This window comes from Babylonia areolata, chromosome 2 (assembly GCF_041734735.1).
Source record: "Babylonia areolata isolate BAREFJ2019XMU chromosome 2, ASM4173473v1, whole genome shotgun sequence".
NCBI lineage: Eukaryota > Metazoa > Mollusca > Gastropoda > Neogastropoda > Buccinidae > Babylonia > Babylonia areolata.
In genome coordinates this window covers 18,907,958-18,925,998 of record NC_134877.1, presented here as the reverse complement: position 1 = coordinate 18,925,998, position 18,041 = coordinate 18,907,958, and the positions used below count along the sequence as shown (strand labels likewise).

At 40.1% G+C, this 18,041-nt stretch overlaps 1 protein-coding gene across 1 annotated transcript in view; it reads left to right on the top strand.

Moving 5' to 3' along the window:
- Positions 1–18,041, top strand: part of LOC143298764 (structural maintenance of chromosomes protein 3-like) — a 51,543-nt gene that overhangs the window by 9,574 nt on the left and 23,928 nt on the right. The window contains exons 8-20 of the mRNA XM_076611710.1: positions 787–901; positions 2,313–2,373; positions 2,668–2,748; positions 3,498–3,662; positions 4,110–4,231; positions 5,042–5,186; positions 5,970–6,038; positions 6,978–7,081; positions 10,463–10,562; positions 11,248–11,408; positions 14,455–14,596; positions 15,534–15,684; positions 17,680–17,899. Of these exons, the coding sequence (XP_076467825.1) occupies positions 787–901; positions 2,313–2,373; positions 2,668–2,748; positions 3,498–3,662; positions 4,110–4,231; positions 5,042–5,186; positions 5,970–6,038; positions 6,978–7,081; positions 10,463–10,562; positions 11,248–11,408; positions 14,455–14,596; positions 15,534–15,684; positions 17,680–17,899 (1,636 nt within the window). The remainder of the gene's footprint in view (positions 1–786; positions 902–2,312; positions 2,374–2,667; positions 2,749–3,497; positions 3,663–4,109; positions 4,232–5,041; positions 5,187–5,969; positions 6,039–6,977; positions 7,082–10,462; positions 10,563–11,247; positions 11,409–14,454; positions 14,597–15,533; positions 15,685–17,679; positions 17,900–18,041) is intronic.

Sequence of the window (18,041 nt, the reverse complement as noted above, 5' to 3'; positions counted from 1 at the left end):
CGTTTCTTAATTTGCCTTGTCCTGTTTGTTAATTGGGCAAGATCATAGTGATGTTAGTTTAATACTTCACATCAGTTTCTAAAATCTCACAGGCTTGGATATCTGGATGCACACTGCATAACTTGTGTTTCCTAATTTGCCTTGTCCTGCTTGATAAATGGGTAAGAAAAGATCACAGTGATATTGCTAGCAGTTGCCCATGTTTACTTTGTGGACAGCCAGGTTGAATGCTTGTCCATAGTGATGACTTAAAACACTTACTCAAAGATTAGCTGCCTGATGTTCATATAAAATGAAATAGCGTATTTGCATCATCATCTTCGTCTTCGTTCATGGGCTGCAACTCTCACGTTCACTCGTATGTACACAAGTGGGCTTTTACGTGGATGACCATTTTTACCCCACCATGTAGGCAGCCATACTCCCGTTTTCAGGGTGTGCATGCTGGACATGTTGGTGTTTCCATAATCCACCGAACGCTGACATGAATTACAGGATGTTTAATGAATTTTATCTTTTGCTTGTGTATACACATGAAAGGGGTTCAGGCACAAGCAGGTCTGCACATATGTTGACCCGGTAGATCAGAAAAATCTCCACCACCGTTACTGAAATTTGAACCCAGGTGTGAAAGTCCCAACGCTTCAACCACTCGGCTATTGCGCCAATCATTTGGATCATCTGATCTTGAGCTTTCTTCTGTTGAATAGGTTGAAATGTGAAAGTGATAAAGCCTTGCCATTGATGAATTTGATCTGATTGTGGTTATCAAACTGTCCTTTGCAGAAGGGAAAAGAGAGAAAATCAATGATCTGTTGAAATACATTGAAGAGCGCCTTAACACCTTGGAGTCTGAGAAAGAAGAGCTGAAGGAGTATCAGAAGTGGGATAAAATGCGAAGGTAAGGCAAACATCTATGTATTCCCATGTTAAGATAGACGTCAGCATGTGTTTGTACACTTACATGCTTGCATGAAGACTGGTACATGTACACATGTATGTGTACACACACATACACACGGCATTCAGCCACACACAAAGTAAAAGTTATGGCTAAATGACATACATTTTGGCATCATATATTGAACCATGTCGAATGAGTATAAGCTATAATCAGTAGATTTGCTCTGTTGTCTGACTTTTCTGACTAATGTGTGCTGAGGCATCCCTTGTTCCGGCTCAGCCAATCAGGACAGTATCTTCCCTTCAGCACTGATCACTTCCAGCACACTAGTTTTTGCTCCCTCTCACCCTCAGCCTTTTTAGCCTTGTAGTTTGTTTTGCTTGCACAAGTTTTAGTTTCTGTGGAAGCGTGCAATGTCAGTTTCCGTCTATATACAATGTATCTTCTTTGTCCAAAGCAGCTTTTGTACAGCTGGTTTTTGATCATCTTCTCATGCCTGCTTCATTGACAACTCCAAATTTGTTGAACTTTATTGCTGCTGTGACAGTATGATTGTGGCAAGGTGGCTTACATGGCTTCTGGACATGATGAATTTTGTGAAATGCTGGCGCTGGGATCACAACAAAACAAGCCAAGGTGTGGCCTTATGGTGGTAGGGGAGGGGTTGGGATGATGGGTCTGAGGGTAATGCCACATAGAGGCAAGGTTCATAGGGTCCTTTCAAGTCCTTTTAAGTCCTTAGGAATTGGATTTTGGTCAAAAGGCCTTTTAAGTGCTTTGATTCAGCAAGTTGGTCCTTTTAACTCATCAGGAGGTCCTTTTAATTTTTGAAAGGTACTGTTAAGTCCTGTTTTATGAAGAGAAAGAGACTTGAGAACGAAACTGAAACACCTTCGACACCAAAACCGCAAGTTGCAAAGCGCGTTGAAAGATGCCGACGCGATCGTCTGAAACTCAGTACTTACTGTAGGAGGATACAGCCTATAGGCCTAGGCCCTAACAGTAGTGCGCTTTCTGCTCGGTGGCAGACGCTAAGCGTGGTACAGTGGCTGTGAGTCACGCCTGCTGCTGCTGCTTTGCTTAGCCTAGCCTACAGTGACGTGAATTGCAAAGACTAAATACGACAGTCAAATGGGATTAGCTGTTCTTCCGTTTATGAGAGGTAAGTGTCTGCTGTTCTGCATGTCAAATAGATTGGGGTGTACTGTAAAGTCATGTCGGCAAAGGTCCTTTTAAACTGATTTGAGGTCCTTATAAAGTCCTTTAAAGGTCCTTTTTTGGCTTCATGCCCACCACCTGGGAACCCTGTAGAGGGCACTGAAGATGAGGAAAAAAAAAACCCCAGAAAAAAGAGTTGTTATATGGAATTGTCTTTGAAATACACAGAAGGGCACTTATGTGTTTGCAGGTCTTTGGAATACACCATCCATGATCATGAGCTCAAAGACACCAAGAAGAAGCTGGATGAGGTCAGTAACATGGTATATATGTAATACACTTTATTTTATAAACAAAGAGACAAAGATTACATATTATAGGGAAACAAAGATGATACATGTTGTCATATGTGAACATAAAAATAATTTTGTCAGAAAAGCATGTCTTCGAAAGCATGGGAGTATTTTCATTTATTCATTATTTATTCAAAAATCTTAGAAAATTAAAACCAATCCCTGTATTTGAATGTGAGTCAGTGTTTAAGGGCAGTGCAGATGGTTCTTTTAGCGTGCTGTTTGACGAAATTTCTGTTGCTCTGTGGACAGATCCAACAGAAGCGTGACTGCAGTGGAGAACAGTCCAAACTTCTGAGGGATCAACAACAGACTGCCAGTGATCAAGTCAAGGTGAGATGTTTATCCTCTGTGAGAAAAGCTGCTGTCATTTTTCCATAAGAGGTTCCGTCTTTGCCATGAGTTTTTTTTATATTTTTTTTATAAACTTTTTGAAATGAATTTTCATTTTAAAACTGTTTTTGTCTTTTTTTTTCTGCTTGTTTGTGTGATCTCCATTCTACTGCTGGTTGTTGCTGTAAAACTATGTCCATTTTTGTCTGTATGTAGACACACCTGATGATTGTGTGTTACAGTCAACAAGGAAATTGAAAGAACAAAAGCAGCACATACATATCTTGTTGTGATTTTGTATTTGTTTCAGTCACTGAACAAGAAATCGAAAGAACTAAAACAACATATATATAGCCTGTGATATTTGTGTGTGTTTCAGTCACTGAACAAGGAATCAAAAGAACTAAAACAGCATATAGACAGCCTGATGAATGAGTGGGATTTCTGGGCTTGAAAACCACAACTTGACAAAGATTGTTGTGTGTGTGTGTGTTTCAGTCACTGAGCAAAGGGATTGAAAGAACAAATGTAACACATACATAGCCTGTAACGATTATTTGTTTCAGTCACTGAGCAAGGTATTGAAAGAAAACGGCATACGTACCTAACTTATGATTATTGGATGTGTCTTTCAGTCATTGTACAAGAACTTCAGGTGATTCAGTCTGTGTGTTTCAGTCATTGAATAAGGAATTCAAAGTACTAAAACAGCATATACATACCCTTTGATGATTGTGTGTGTGTTTCAGTCACTGAACAAGGAATTGAAAGAACTAAAACAGCATATACACACCCTGCTGGAAGAGCGGGATTCCTTGGGCTCAGAAAGCCATGACCTGACAAAAAAGAAAGCCAAACTGGAGTTGGACATCAAAGATGTGGAGGACGAGATGGAGGGCAACCAGAACATGAAGGTAGGCAACAACATTGGACATTTCTTTAATCTGCAAAAGATCCGTTGGCCACATATGCATTTAATGTACTTCAGCATGTCTGGATTCGCTTATAATTAATATAAATGAGCCTGTCAAAAGACAGCAGGAAAAAAAACAAACAGGAAAGACATGAAATTATGCTTGTCAGTGCTTTTTGCCAGAGAACATTTGGATAGGGCATGATTTTTGCTTTCATGGAATTTCAAGATGATTATTTCAGAAATAGTACTGTATTGTCTGTAGAACAAAACCCCAAATGTTTTGTAGTTGATGATACTTTTAAGACTGCTGGTTTTCTTTTCTTGGGAGACATTATTGTACTGTTCATTTGGAATATGGCAGACTTGTGCATTTGCTGTTGAGGCAAGCCAACTGAATTCCATGACTGTGAGTGTAAGTTATGCTCTTCTGATCTTGTTATCTCAGAGAAAAGCAGAAGCAGAGTTGCAGAAAGTGACAGACCGGATACAGCAAACACAAGAGCAGCTGGAGGCCATTACAAATAAGTATGAACAGAAAAAGGAGCAAGAAGAAGATTGTTCAAATGCGTAAGTGATTTTTTTTAAAGCATTTTTTTTATAATTTTTTTTTTTATAATGTTTTCCTTTTTCTGAGAAGGTTGCTCAGCTGCGTTAGTGATTTTTTTTTTTCATTCTTCTTCTTTTCTTCATCTTTTGTTGTTGTTTTTGTTTTGGAGACTGATTTTGCAAATTCTGTAAAATTTGACCTTTTTAAAACAAATAATGTTCAGTACCCTGTGTTAACTGCTTGTTTGTATGTTAAACTTTCACACATTTTTTTTTCAACTAAGATAAATTTATGCTGTAATTTTCATCTCAGAATAAGAGTGTGGCACACAATTTCAAACCAAATCATTTCCTTTTAGTGTGCACACAGAGACATGCTGGATTACAGGCAGTGATATGTATGGATGTACAGCACAGGGCTAACAGTCATGTGGGTTGAAAAAAAGTTTTTTGTTTCATATTTAAATATTTCTACTCTGACATTAATGCTTTAGATAAATATTTTATCAAATAGTGATAATTTGTAGACAGTGTTTGGTGCAGCAGTAAAACATTTTTTTAAAGTTATTTGTTTGAAGCAAATGTTTTACACATGATTGCTTGATGTAACAGTAACAGTATTTGAAGTTAATTGTTTAAAGCAAATGTTTTACCCACATTCATTCTGGACTTGGTCCTTTTTATCTCATGGCTGTGGAAAGGGTTCTTGGCTTGACATAGGCCTGATCCATGAGGCTTCTCTCAGTCTGCCATTCACAGATTTCCTCCTTGGGTCGTCATGGATTTTCTGGATGCTGCCCCTATGGATTGAACTTGTTTTGCTGGTTTCAGATTACAGACCGCTGAACAGAAGAGGAAGGATCTGTACGCCAAACAGGGTAGAGGCAGCCACTTCACATCCAGGGAAGATCGAGACAACTGGATAAAGAAAGAATTACGTTCCTTGAATAAAGCCATTAAGGATAAAGCAGATCAGGTGATTTTGAGATTGCTTTTCCACGTCTGTTTTTTAGTCAGGATGTTCATGTGAAGAGATGTCTAAAACTTTGAGTACACACCACAAAGTTATTGATAAATGGTAGAATATTCAGCAAGTAACTTTTTTCTTTGTGTGTGTGGTTAAATTGTTTAATCATAGGCTTATCTGCAGTCACCATTTTATCTTATAGTTATTGTGGATTGGAAGTGTACTTGCAATTATAATCTGCTGCCCCAAATTTCAAAACAGTACTCATAATTCTCTGGATCTTTCCATGAAATATCTCTCATTCATAAAATCGGGAGATCTGCCAATACATCAGTGAGCAAAACAAGTTGAAACTATCAGTTGATAATGAATCTGTGATGTTTTCAATAAAATATATGCAAATGCATTTGAAACAGTCAGTCAGCTCAACTTCTGATGTGATGAAAAAATATGCAGGCAGCACAGTAGCAAAACCAAGTAATTCTAACACTGATTATCATTGAATGGAATGGGTTCTTGATATAGTTTATATTTCAGTCGTTTTTAACGTGTTTGATAATTTGCTTCACACTTGATTCCTTGTAGGAAATGCACAGAATTCATAACCATTTTTCATGGAACCGTTAGCCCCCCTCCCCCGACACCCCCCAACCCACTTATATATTTTTGGCGGAGCTTTCTGTGTCTTTTTGTCATTTTGAAAATACTTCCTTGGAGAATGTTATGTTTAGTCACCAAAATATCTACAGTTAGCTTGATAATGTTCTAAAAATACACTGTGTTTCTCTTTAGATTCAAACATTACAAAAAGGCAGCGGAGAAGATGACAACAAGGCAGCTCAATTGAAGACAAAAGTGGAGGTGAGTATTGATATTTGTTTTTTTTCCATTGAAATATGAAAAGACAGTGTGCCTTTTTACTGCTGCAGATGAATCTGGCTGTGCTTGGGGGCGCTTGAGATAAAGGCTGTAGGGGGTAATGCCACTGAACTGGTGTGAATGATTGGGCAGACCAAAAAAGGGGGGTAAAGACTGTGTACTTGTACTGATACACTTGTCTGTGTGTACATGTGTCTGTGTGTATTTTTGTACTAAACTTTAACATAGCAATTTTGTCAGATTACTGCAGGTTGTAAAGGAAACGTTTCAAGTCATTCATTCCCTTATTGTATTCACAGCAACTGTGTTAAATGTCAGGATAATTGAATAACAGGAAAACAACTCAGGCATGATAGAGCATGTGTCTTGCATCCCTTCTTAAAATGCACTCGCTGATTTGCCATGGTGAGAACAAGAATCCTGTTGAAAGTAAAGTCATAAGAGGACATGACTTTAAGGGCCAGGAGGCAAAATGGGGAAGACTGGCTCTGGCAATGTTGAGGTTGTGGCCATTGCGATATGACTGGCTTTGGGCAAGGCCAGCTCCCATAGGTTAAATGGCATTCAGTTTTCCTTGTTTTCATCACTACATTGGAGTTGTGCCACTGAATGCATTGTGAGAAATAATTTGTTACTGTTTTTTGTGTGTACGGTTATTTTTGTGTGTGTACTTATTCCTTAGTTTGTTAACGCTTTACTCAGCATTGGCTGCCTTCCACTGCACTTCCAGAATGTCTGTGGCATTGAATATGTTTACAGAAAGTGTAGGTTCTGTGTTACTACACTTAGAAGTATTATTTGGGACAGAATAGTGTAATGGCCTCACAGGGCTTTCAGCAACAAAGAGTGAAGTAGAGGAGCATTGGTGTTGGATTGTGCGACTGTATGACTGTCATTAGTATGATTGGTGTTTGTTACCAGGAATTAACAGCTAAAGTTGAAAAGCACAAAGAGATGGTCAGCACTGCAACCAAAGAGCTGGAAGAGCTACGGAGCCAAAAAGATAGTTTGCAAAATGAACGCAAGTGAGTTCACAATTGCAACTTGTTGTTGCTGTTGTTGTATACTTGTTAAAGTGTGTTGCTATTTTGATTTTATTGAGACTTTTTTCAATACATGTACCTTTTTCAGTAATTTTTTATGTTTTCATCATGTGAAATGCACATTTTAGTCGGCTTTGGTGAAAACAACATATCTGAATAGCCTTGCTGTTTTGGTGTTAATGACATATTTATGAAGATCAGCTTCTTACTGCAGTTCAGTTGTATGTTGACCTGACATCTGTTGGACACAGTGACCACTTACGACATGATAGAGGTTGTATAAAGTCGGTCCTGCTTAGCAGTTAGTATATTTTTACTTTTGTGCTGAATTTTTCTCAGCCATTTGAGCTTGATTTGTTTTACAAACTTCAGATGAAAAAAAGATGCAGGGAGTTTAATAACGGATCGGTAGTTGAATTAGTCAGCTGGATGTTGGAACTGTCTGTCTGGTTTTCCTGTGGATCACTCTTTGCAAGTTATTGTACATCGACCGTTTATTGTCAGGTTAACCAGTGTTGAACTGAGGAGCAGGGTGGCAGAATGGATAAAGCACTCATCTGCCAGTTCAGTGTCCTTGAGGGTGTGGGTTTGATTCCTACTCTCACCCCTTCTCCAAAGTTTTGACTGGAAGATCAAACTGAGATATACAGACAAGCCGCATGCAGTAAAATAAGGCCAAATGAATACGCTTAATAGCCAAAAAAAGCGTAAGACGAGACAGAGCGAAAACCTGACAAGATGGCGTGGAGAGCCCTTGGCCAAAGGAGTGATTCAGCGCTTATAGCTTTTAGAGGCGTTTGATTGACTAAGAGCGGACCGGTCTTTTCACTGTTAGCCGCGCGAAATTTGGCCAAGCAGAGCAAACCGATAGGCCTAGTTTGCATCAGTTTGACATGGTAAGTATATGTATCGCCAAACATGGAGTATAATACAAACTCCTTCTATCTAGTCATTCAGATGAGATGATAAACTGAGGTCCCTGAGTGAAGCACATATGTGGCACACTGAAAAAGAACCCATGGCAACACAAGCGTTGTCTGGCAAAATTCTTCAGAAGAAGTCCACTCTGATAGGTACACCAATATACATGCATGCACTCGAGGCTTGACTGGCACTTTGGGATTATGCTGCTGTCAGGCTTCTGCCTAGCAGACATGGTGTGGATTTATCTGAACACAGTCATACCTCCCTGAGAAACTGAAACTGAACTGACTGATGATGTACTGTTTTCACATTTATTTTTGTCTTCCCACAGAAGTTTGTGCAGTTAGAAGTTGCTGACTGATGAATTATTAAAGTGCTGCTTTTTTAGTTTGTTGACGATCTATTACATATAGAAGAGGAATGCAGGCTGGTTAACATTTACTGATGACTGAAATAACTGATGGCAAACACTGAAGGCTGATGAAGGGCTGCTTTTTTAGTTTGTTGATGATCTATTACATATAGAAGAGGAATACAGACTGGTTAACAGTTACGGATGACTGAAATAACTGATGGCAAACACTGAAGGCTGATGAAGGGCATCAGGGTGTTAACTCACTCGCTGCCATTGTCCGCATATGCGGACATCGTCGGAGAAAGCGTTGGATGCCAATGTCCGCATATGCGGACTTGGATTTTAAAAAGTCGTGCTGTCGGAGTGACGCGTCGGATGCGAAAATCAAAAGCAGATGTGATATCTTACGTCACCTCTGGTCAGCTTTTCATTCACACACGCTGCGTGTGTGTCGCGATAAGCTCAACCGCACTTGATAACAAAGCGTGCCCCCTGTCAGCTTTGTAAGTTGTTTGACAAGATGGCGTCACGGCGAAGTGTTCGACACGGTCGGAGAGGTGAAATGTTACTCAGCGTCGAAGATGCTTTGGAAATGATCCAAACTGAAGGCTCTGATGTCGAAGGAGATCATGTTGATTCTTCGGACAGTGAATTTGAACCAGATCCCAATGAACTAGAAATAGATTCGGCCGCTGAAGAGAGTGTTTACAATGGAGAGGAAAGTGAGGAATATGTGCCAGCAGATGAGACAGACACAGACGACGAAACCACTGAGGAAATGGACGATTTTGCAAGTGTTTTCACCAGTGATTGGACTGACAATTTTTCCTTTTTCCCTCTTGCACATCCCTTCACTGGCATACCAGGTTTCTCAGCTGACTGGCCAGTCAACACCCAGCCGGTTGAGTTTTTTTCTTTGTTCTTTGATTTTCATTATGTAGAGACAATATTTTTTTTTGTATGTGTGAATTTCAACTTTCGTCACCACCTGTTCATACTTCATTGCATGCACTAGGTCTTCAGTTCCTCAAATAGTGTTAGAATGTGATGTGGAACATGTTGGTGTACCTTTCTGATGGGTGCAAAAATGCTAAAAAATACACAAAATATGGATACCGCGATCAACATCAAGATGGTGAGTGAATACTTTGATTTTTTGCACACATATGGAACAACATTCCTTGCATACATATACAAAATATCAATTGTCTGGGTGTTTATTTGTTTTTTTAACAATTTTTTCCCCATCCTATACAAACCCTGGGTTTTCAGGGATTGGCAAGGGCAAAAACTCTTGGCATGGAGTGAGTTAAAGAGATTTGATGTGTGCTGCACAGCTGATTCTGTGAACAGTGAAGGGGTTTTGTTAAGGCACGGTGATTGTGTGGGAAGGTGAGGCACAGAAGTGTAGAATGGTGATGTATATTGTGTGGGAAGGTGGGGCACAGAAGTGTAGAATGGTGATGTATATTGTGTGGGAAGGTGGGGCACAGAAGTGTAGAATGGTGATGTATATTGTGTGGGAAGGTGGGGCACAGAAGTGTAGAATGGTGATGTATATTGTGTGGGAAGGTGGGGCACAGAAGTGTAGAATGGTGATGTATATTGTGTGGGAAGGTGGGGCACAGAAGTGTAGAATGGTGATGTATATTGTGTGGGAAGGATGGGGCACAGAAGTGTAGAATGGTGATGTATGTTGTGTGGGAAGGTGGGGCACAGAAGTGTAGAATGGTGATGTATATTGTGTGGGAAGGTGGGGCACAGAAGTGTAGAATGGTGATGTATATTCTGTGGGAAGGTGGGGCACAGAAGTGTAGAATGGTGATGTATATTGTGTGGGAAGGTGGGGCATAGAAGTGTAGAATGGTGATGTATATTGTGTGGGAAGGTGGAGCACAGAAGTGTAGAATGGTGATGTATATTGTGTGGGAAGGTGGGGCACAGAAGTGTAGAATGGTGATGTATATTCTGTGGGAAGGTGGGGCATAGAAGTGTAGAATGGTGATGTATATTGTGTGGGAAGGTGGGGCATAGAAGTGTAGAATGGTGATGTCCTGTGAATGACGGTGGTGCTTTGTTGTCAGCACGCTGTGGCGCACAGAGAGCACACTGCAGCAAGGCCTCAACACTGCCAGAGAAGAACTGCACAAGAAAGAGCAAGGCCTGCGTTCCCTTACTGGCAAGGTAAACCATTTTATTTGCCTTTTTTTTTCTTTATTATAATTTACCCTGTGAATACCTTAGCAAAGGACTAAAAGGAAACTTTTTTTTTTACAAGTCACATCTGCATAGCTGTCAGTTAAACTGTCATTTATTTGTTTCTAGCTCACTGTGTTTTAAAGTGCATGTTACAAGTGCTGGACCAAGCACTTAAGCTGTCTTATTAAAAAATTTTAAGTACATGCTACTTAAGCAAACTGAATGCAGTTTTCATGTGGGAATGGAGATGGTTACCAGTGATTGAGAAATGAACCAATTGTGGTGTACAGCTGCACTTACCCAGAGGTTTCCTCAAGTAGATGTTAGGATGTTCTGCAGCAGTTAAGGATTTTCTGAAAGAGCAGTTTAATTACACATACTTAACCGTGACCCAACTAGCGCAGACTCCGGCAGGGGTCTGACATTCCTGTCCTGTGCAAACTACTATCTTTGGACCTATTGACTGACTAATTACATATGCACACAAACTGTCTGGTCTCATGATTACGTAATCTTAACATTCTACAGCAAATTATTTACATGTAGTTTGGAGTATTTGCATTCATGGGGTTTTTGTCTGTTAATTGTATTTGTTCAGTGCTATGGGATGATATAGAATGTCTCGTGCCATCAGCATAATGACATGAATACTGATAATCATGTGTTACAGGCATTGCTGAATGGCATTGACAGCGTGAACAAAGTTCTGCAGAATTTCCGTGAAAACAATCGCTATCCAGATGTGGTAAAGGGCTACCACGGCATTCTGATTGAAGTGTTTGACTGTGAGAAGACTTTCTTTACCTGCGTGGAAGTTACTGCTGGTACCAGGTAAACCTGCCAGTCTTGACTTTCTTGGTTCTTGGACTGTTCTGGACCTGTGTGCAAGCACACATAGACACAAAAAAACACACACACACAATGTAAAATCTGTCCTGTTGGCTGTATTGGGGTATTGGGGTATTGAGGATTACAAAAACATCCTGTTAAATATCATAACTGATCAATATAACAATGTATAGCAAATAAAAGAATGGATTATAGTCACTTGTTGATATTAAAGCTTAGCATGCAGTCAGACAAGTGAACACATACATATGCACATACACACACAGTGTCATTGCTATTGCCTCTTTTGTTTTTTACTCCTGTGTGCTGTGAGCTTTCTGACTGTCTTGATCCAGGTGAGCTTCAACTTACAGTGCACTGACAGAGAGTTCTATATTAGAATTATATTTAACTTAAAAAAAGAAATTAGATATCAAAAGTTTGTTCCGTTTTTCACTTGTTAAGTTATTACTGTTTGTTTAGAAAAGGTGATATTTTATCTTTTATTTTTCAAATATACTATGTTTATTATATCATTCGTCATACATTATTATGTGCAAGGACAAGGTGTATCTTTGAGCTGTCAGTGTTCCCCACCTCAAATTTTATTTGTCAGTTGAATGAGTACATGACAGGCGCAATAGCCGAATGGTTTAAAGTGTTGGACTTCCAATCTGAGGGTCCCAGTTTCGAATCTCGGTAAAGGGGCCTGGTGGTTAAATGGTGGAGATTTCTCCGATCTCCCAAGTCAACATGTGCAGACCTGATAGTGCCTGAACCCCCTTAATGTGTATATGCAAGCAGTAAGATGAAATACGCATGTTAAAGATCCTGTAATCCATGTCAGCGTTTGGTGGGTTATGGAAACAAGAAAATACCCAGCATGCACACACCCTAAAAACGGAGTATGGCTGCCTATATGGTGGGGTAAAAATGGTCATTCACGTAAAAGCCCACTCGTGTACGTACAAATGAGTGAACATGGGAGTTGCAGCCCACGAACACAGAAGAAGAAGAATGAGTACATCATTTTTCTTTTCTTTTTTATATTTCTCCTTCCCTGTTTTTGGTGCTTCCAGTTCGTTCTAGCTGCTCCAGCTCTTTTCTTTCCAACCTTTCTAGACAGTACACTACTAGTATGTACACCGTTTCCTATTTGTTATATGTGCATCCTTTTTCAGATGTCGGCATGTGTGTGTGTGTTCATGTATCAATTTTAAACTGTGGTGTTGGGATTTTCTGTACTGTTATAGGTGCTAGGAACTTGGATTGTAGATATTGATGTTATATTTCTGATCACCTAATTCACAAAGGTGCTGCACTAGTAATGATGGGCATAAATCCTGGAGAAATCTTTCAGCAATAATTTTAATGTTGGACATTACAGTTTGATATCACAGTCATTGCTTACAGTACAAACTTTACACACTGCCAAGTATCTTTTCTGGCCATGCTTTATGTTGGTGAGGATGGATACCTGGTCCTGTCACAAGTGTGTGCAATAGGATGATCCGTGGCAGTGCTGATATATGTGTGTGACAGGTTGTTTCATCACATACATGTGTTTAACTGGTTGTTTCACGACATACATGTGTTTGACAGGTTGTTTCACCACATTCATGTGTTTGATAGGATGTTTCACCACATACATGTGTTTGACAGGTTTTTTCACCACATACATGTGTTTGATAGGCTGTTTCACCACATACATGTGTTTGACAGGTTGTTTCACCACATTCATGTGTTTGATAGGTTGTTCTACCACCTTCATGTGTTTGACAGGTTGTTTCACCACATACATGTGTTTGACAGGTTGTTTCACCACATACATGTGTTTGACAGGTTGTCTCACCATATACATGTGTTACAGATTATTTACCACATTCATGTGTTTGACAGGTTGTTTCACCACATACATGTGTTTGACAGGTTATTTCCCCACATACATGTGTTTGACAGGTTGTTTCACCATATACATGTGTGTGACAGGTTGTTTCACCATATACATGTGTGTGACAGGATGTTCCACCACATACATGTGTTTGACAGGTTGTTTTACCACATTCATGTTGACAGGTTGTTTCACCACATACATGTGTTTGACAGGTTGTTCCACCACATACATGTGTTGGACAGGTTGTTTCACCACATGTATGTGTTTGACAGGTTGTCTCACCATATACATGTGTGACAGATTATTTACCACATTCATGTTTATGACAGGTTGTTTCCCCACATACATGTGTTTGACAGGTTGTTTCACCACATACATGTGTTTGACAGGTTGTTTCACCATATACATGTGTGTGACAGGTTGTTTCACCATATACATGTGTATGACAGGATGTTCCACCACATACATGTGTTTGACAGGTTGTTTTACCACATTCATGTTGACAGGTTGTTTCACCACATACATGTGTTTGACAGGTTGTTCCACCACATACATGTGTTGGACAGGTTGTTTCACCACATGTATGTGTTTGACAGGTTGTCTCACCATATACATGTGTGACAGATTATTTACCACATTCATGTTTATGACAGGTTGTTTCCCCACATACATGTGTTTGACAGGTTGTTTCACCACATACATGTGTTTGATAGGATGTTCCACCACATACATGTGTTTGATAGGATGTTCCACCACATACATGTGTTTGACAGGTTGTTTCACCACATACATGTGTGTGACAGGATGTTCCACCACATACATGTGTTTGACAGGTTGTTTCCCCACATACATTTGTGTGACAGGTTGTTTCACCACATACATGTGTTTGACAGGTTGTTCTACGACCTTCATGTGTTTGACAGGTTGTTCCACCACATACATGTGTTTGACAGGTTGTTCCACCATATACATGTGTGTGACAGGATGTTTCACCACATACATGTGTTTGACAGGTTGTTTCCATGTGTTTGACAGGTTGTTTCACCACATACATGTGTTTGACAGGTTGTTTCACCACATACATGTGTTTGACAGGTTGTTTCACCACATACATGTGTTTGACAGGTTGTTTCACCACATTCATGTGTGTGACAGGTTGTTTCACCACATAGTGGACACAGACAGAACGGGCACACGAATCCTACAGGAGATGAACAAGCTGGGTTTGGCTGGAGAGGTCACATTCATGCCGCTCAACAGACTGGATGCCAGAGATACACCATACCCAAACACATCGGTAAGAAAGGCTGACACAGGAGTTGTGTACATGGATCTTGACTGTCATATATACAAATTTTCTTTTTGGTTGTCCTTGTTGTTCATCAGTTTTACGTCTGTTCACTAAGAGTGACAATAGATAAAAGAAAAAATAAAGAAGAGGGGGTAGTTGGAAGGTGGGTTGTAGTATGATGAGCTGGATATTGGAAATGTGGCCTGTGTGTAAAAGCTGAGTGTGTGTGTGTGTGTGTGTGTGTGCATGCTTGCATGGACTTGCATGTGTGTGATGATTTCTTAAGCCGGAGAGAGAGGACACTTTTGTACTAAATTACGAGTCACAGTACTTCGACACATATTATACGGAGGGTGTCATCCTCTAAGAAGAATTCAAAATGTGATTTCATCTTTTGTTTTGATGCGTTGAAGTGTAATTTTTCCTTGGGTGATGTGGAGCACTTCTTGACTTAACAAAGGGATGTGTGCCCAGTTGTGGGTAAGGCAGTCCTGTTTGAGCACAATGAGATATTGAGGTTGAGTGCAGACTGTGGTGTTCACTTGGACTGATAAGAATGCAAAACAACCAACCCTCTTAGCTTTGATGACACAAACACTGATCCTGATAGTGGCTATGAGTATAAGGGCACAGGGGGTTGCCACACCTGTGAATCAGCTTTCAGATCCAGTCATGTTTCCACTGCAGGATCTTGTGTGATATATACCTGTCATGAAATTGTTATTTGAAGCCCCAGGAGACCAACAGGTATGTTTGTGAGCCATTTAATTTATTTTTTATTCTGTTTGTTGTTGAATCAATAGTATTTATTAATGAAGTATTGATAGATATAGAAAATATTCCTAGTTTGCAAGCCACAAGTATGGAGGACTTAAGGTTGTGACTGAAGTGAGGCATTGACTGTAGGAACAGTTACACCTCACCACTGATTATACTTGGGCAGGAAGCTATTCCAATGATCAGCAAGCTGACCTACAAGGACACATTTGCCCCAGCCATGAAACACGTGTTTGGCAAGACGCTGATTGCTCGCAATATGGAAGTGGCAACTCAGATTGCTCGCACACAAAATCTGGACTGCATCACCCTGGATGGTAGGTGACCTTTGAAACCATTCATTATGTTCTGATGGATGCCATTTTCATTACACTAAGCAAAGGCCTGACCAGCCCATTGGATTTATGGGTAGGTCAGGCATCTGGTTACCTGTTGCACTTAAAGCAGATATAGCATAGCATTTACAGATCAGTCTGCACGCTTTGATGCTTTATGAAACTCAAACTCAGACTTGGCAAACTTATTTTGATGTACAAAATCTAGCATGACCCATTCATTTGCATTTGCCTTGATTTATGTTGGTTCAGATAAAAATATTTTCATGGAATTTTGACCCATTTACTGCAGGTTTAAATTCTCTCTGAAGGTATTAAAGATTTCATGCCATGTTTGGCTGATCAGTAATAGTTGGCTAAAGAGAAAGTGCAGTGAGACAGTGGCACCTTGTTAACCCTTTCGCTGCCAGGAAAATAAGATTTAAGTGAAATCTATTTGCCAGGGGGTTTTTTTTTTCCCCAAAAAATGGGTATAAACTTTAAAAAAAATTCTGTGCTCTTTGTTATTGGAGAAAGACCCATAAAAGTATATATTTTCTGAAAGGTAATTGAATAAAGAATACAAAACACAAGATGGTTTCCCATTTTATATATTTTTAGTGACATGCTGTTGTTTTGAAATCAGTGTTTTTTGTCACATTTTCAACTTGTTCATTACAAACATCAGTCAGGTAATTTTCATTAAAATATCATATTTTCTGGACAAATGGATATCTGCACACACAAAATCATACTAGAACAACCACAATAAAAAAAAAAAAAATTGAAAAAGAAATAGATACACAATGCATTGTGACTTCAGCAAGTGATAATATGGATGTGAGGCCATGCCCCCTCAGTCTTCCCCCACTCCCCCTCCTCTTGACCCCTCTCACACGGTCACTTTATCCAGTTCTCATCAGACCGCGTTGGCTCAGTGCCAAGAAAATCGCTCACGCTGTGTCCTGCTAAAAATTTGGTGACTTCTGTTGTCTGCTAGAGCTGAACAGCCGGCATCACTCACTGATAGTCGAATCTTGGCCACTCTCTTGATTGCTCCCTTTATTTTCTATCAAATCGTCCTATAAATGTTCACCACTCTCTTCTCCTTCGAATTTACGCTTCAATTCTTTCTGAGCATCAGCTATAGAAAGCCATCTTGGTTGATTTAGTTCGCCACGATCGCATGTCTTGAGCACGGCGTCAGTCCAACATTTTGTTGAGCGAGCGAGGTGAGGAGCCAGGCAAAGACTGCGGCCAGTAACCCAACCAAAACGTTCAAATAAAGGACTGCCTTATGACATAGATAGTGTTTCTAGCTATGAATAGAATTTAGAAAGATTCCCCAAGCTAAAGCTACCAGCATTTTTGTCAACGAACTGAATGCAAAGCAGGGAAAAGTCAGAATATTTCGATGACAAGTTATCTCGTCATTGTGGCGGCGAAGCGTACATGCTTTCCATGATGAGTTATCTTGTCATATAGGTAGCCTAGGGGTTAAAACAATATCAGGCTTCGGCCAGTGTAATTGCCCTGTTATTCAGTTTTTTTTACACATTTGTACACAACATTTGTTCTTTGCCATGACCTTGTTTTCATTCTTTGTGTCTGACCATGGCATTTTTCCAATAATCACAAATGGTAGAAAAGCGCTTTGGGGTAGGATGTCAAATATTAATGAAACCTATCTAGCTGCTCATTGATTTCAATAAGTGGTCCAGGAATAATTTTAACATTTGAAAATTTAATGTATTCTTGCAGCAGTCACAAATCTTGCCTGCTGATTTCAATGTCCAGTGCCTAAGGGAGCTGACTGTGAGTAGCTTGAGTAGTGACAATCATTTATGAACCAGAGCAGACACACTGGCAATAACTTTCTATAGATTGCCACTGTGAATATATTCAGCCAAATATGGAGTATTAGAACACCTCTCAGTTATGTTCTGCATGTAATATATCATCCTTGCCACATACAGAAAGGTGACGTGTGTTGTGCAGGGGATCAGGTGAGCCGGCGAGGTGCCCTGACAGGGGGTTACTACGACTCTAGGCGGTCTCGCCTGGACCTGCAGAAGTCTAAGCTGCAGCTGATGGAGAGCTTGGGTGAGCAGGAGAAGGAGTACAATGAGCACCGCAGCAAGCTGGAGGAGCTGGAGGGCCAGATCACACAGCTGGTGTCCAAGATGCAGACCACAGAGACCAAGATCAGCAAACAGAAGTGGGTCCTGCCTTCACTGCTAACACATATCCCTTCTCTTGTCATCCGTAGCTCTACTTGTACCTTTGTTTGCTTCAGTTTTCACATACACTCATATGTATGAGTGCGATTTTTGTGTGTGATCGTTTTTACCCTGCCATGA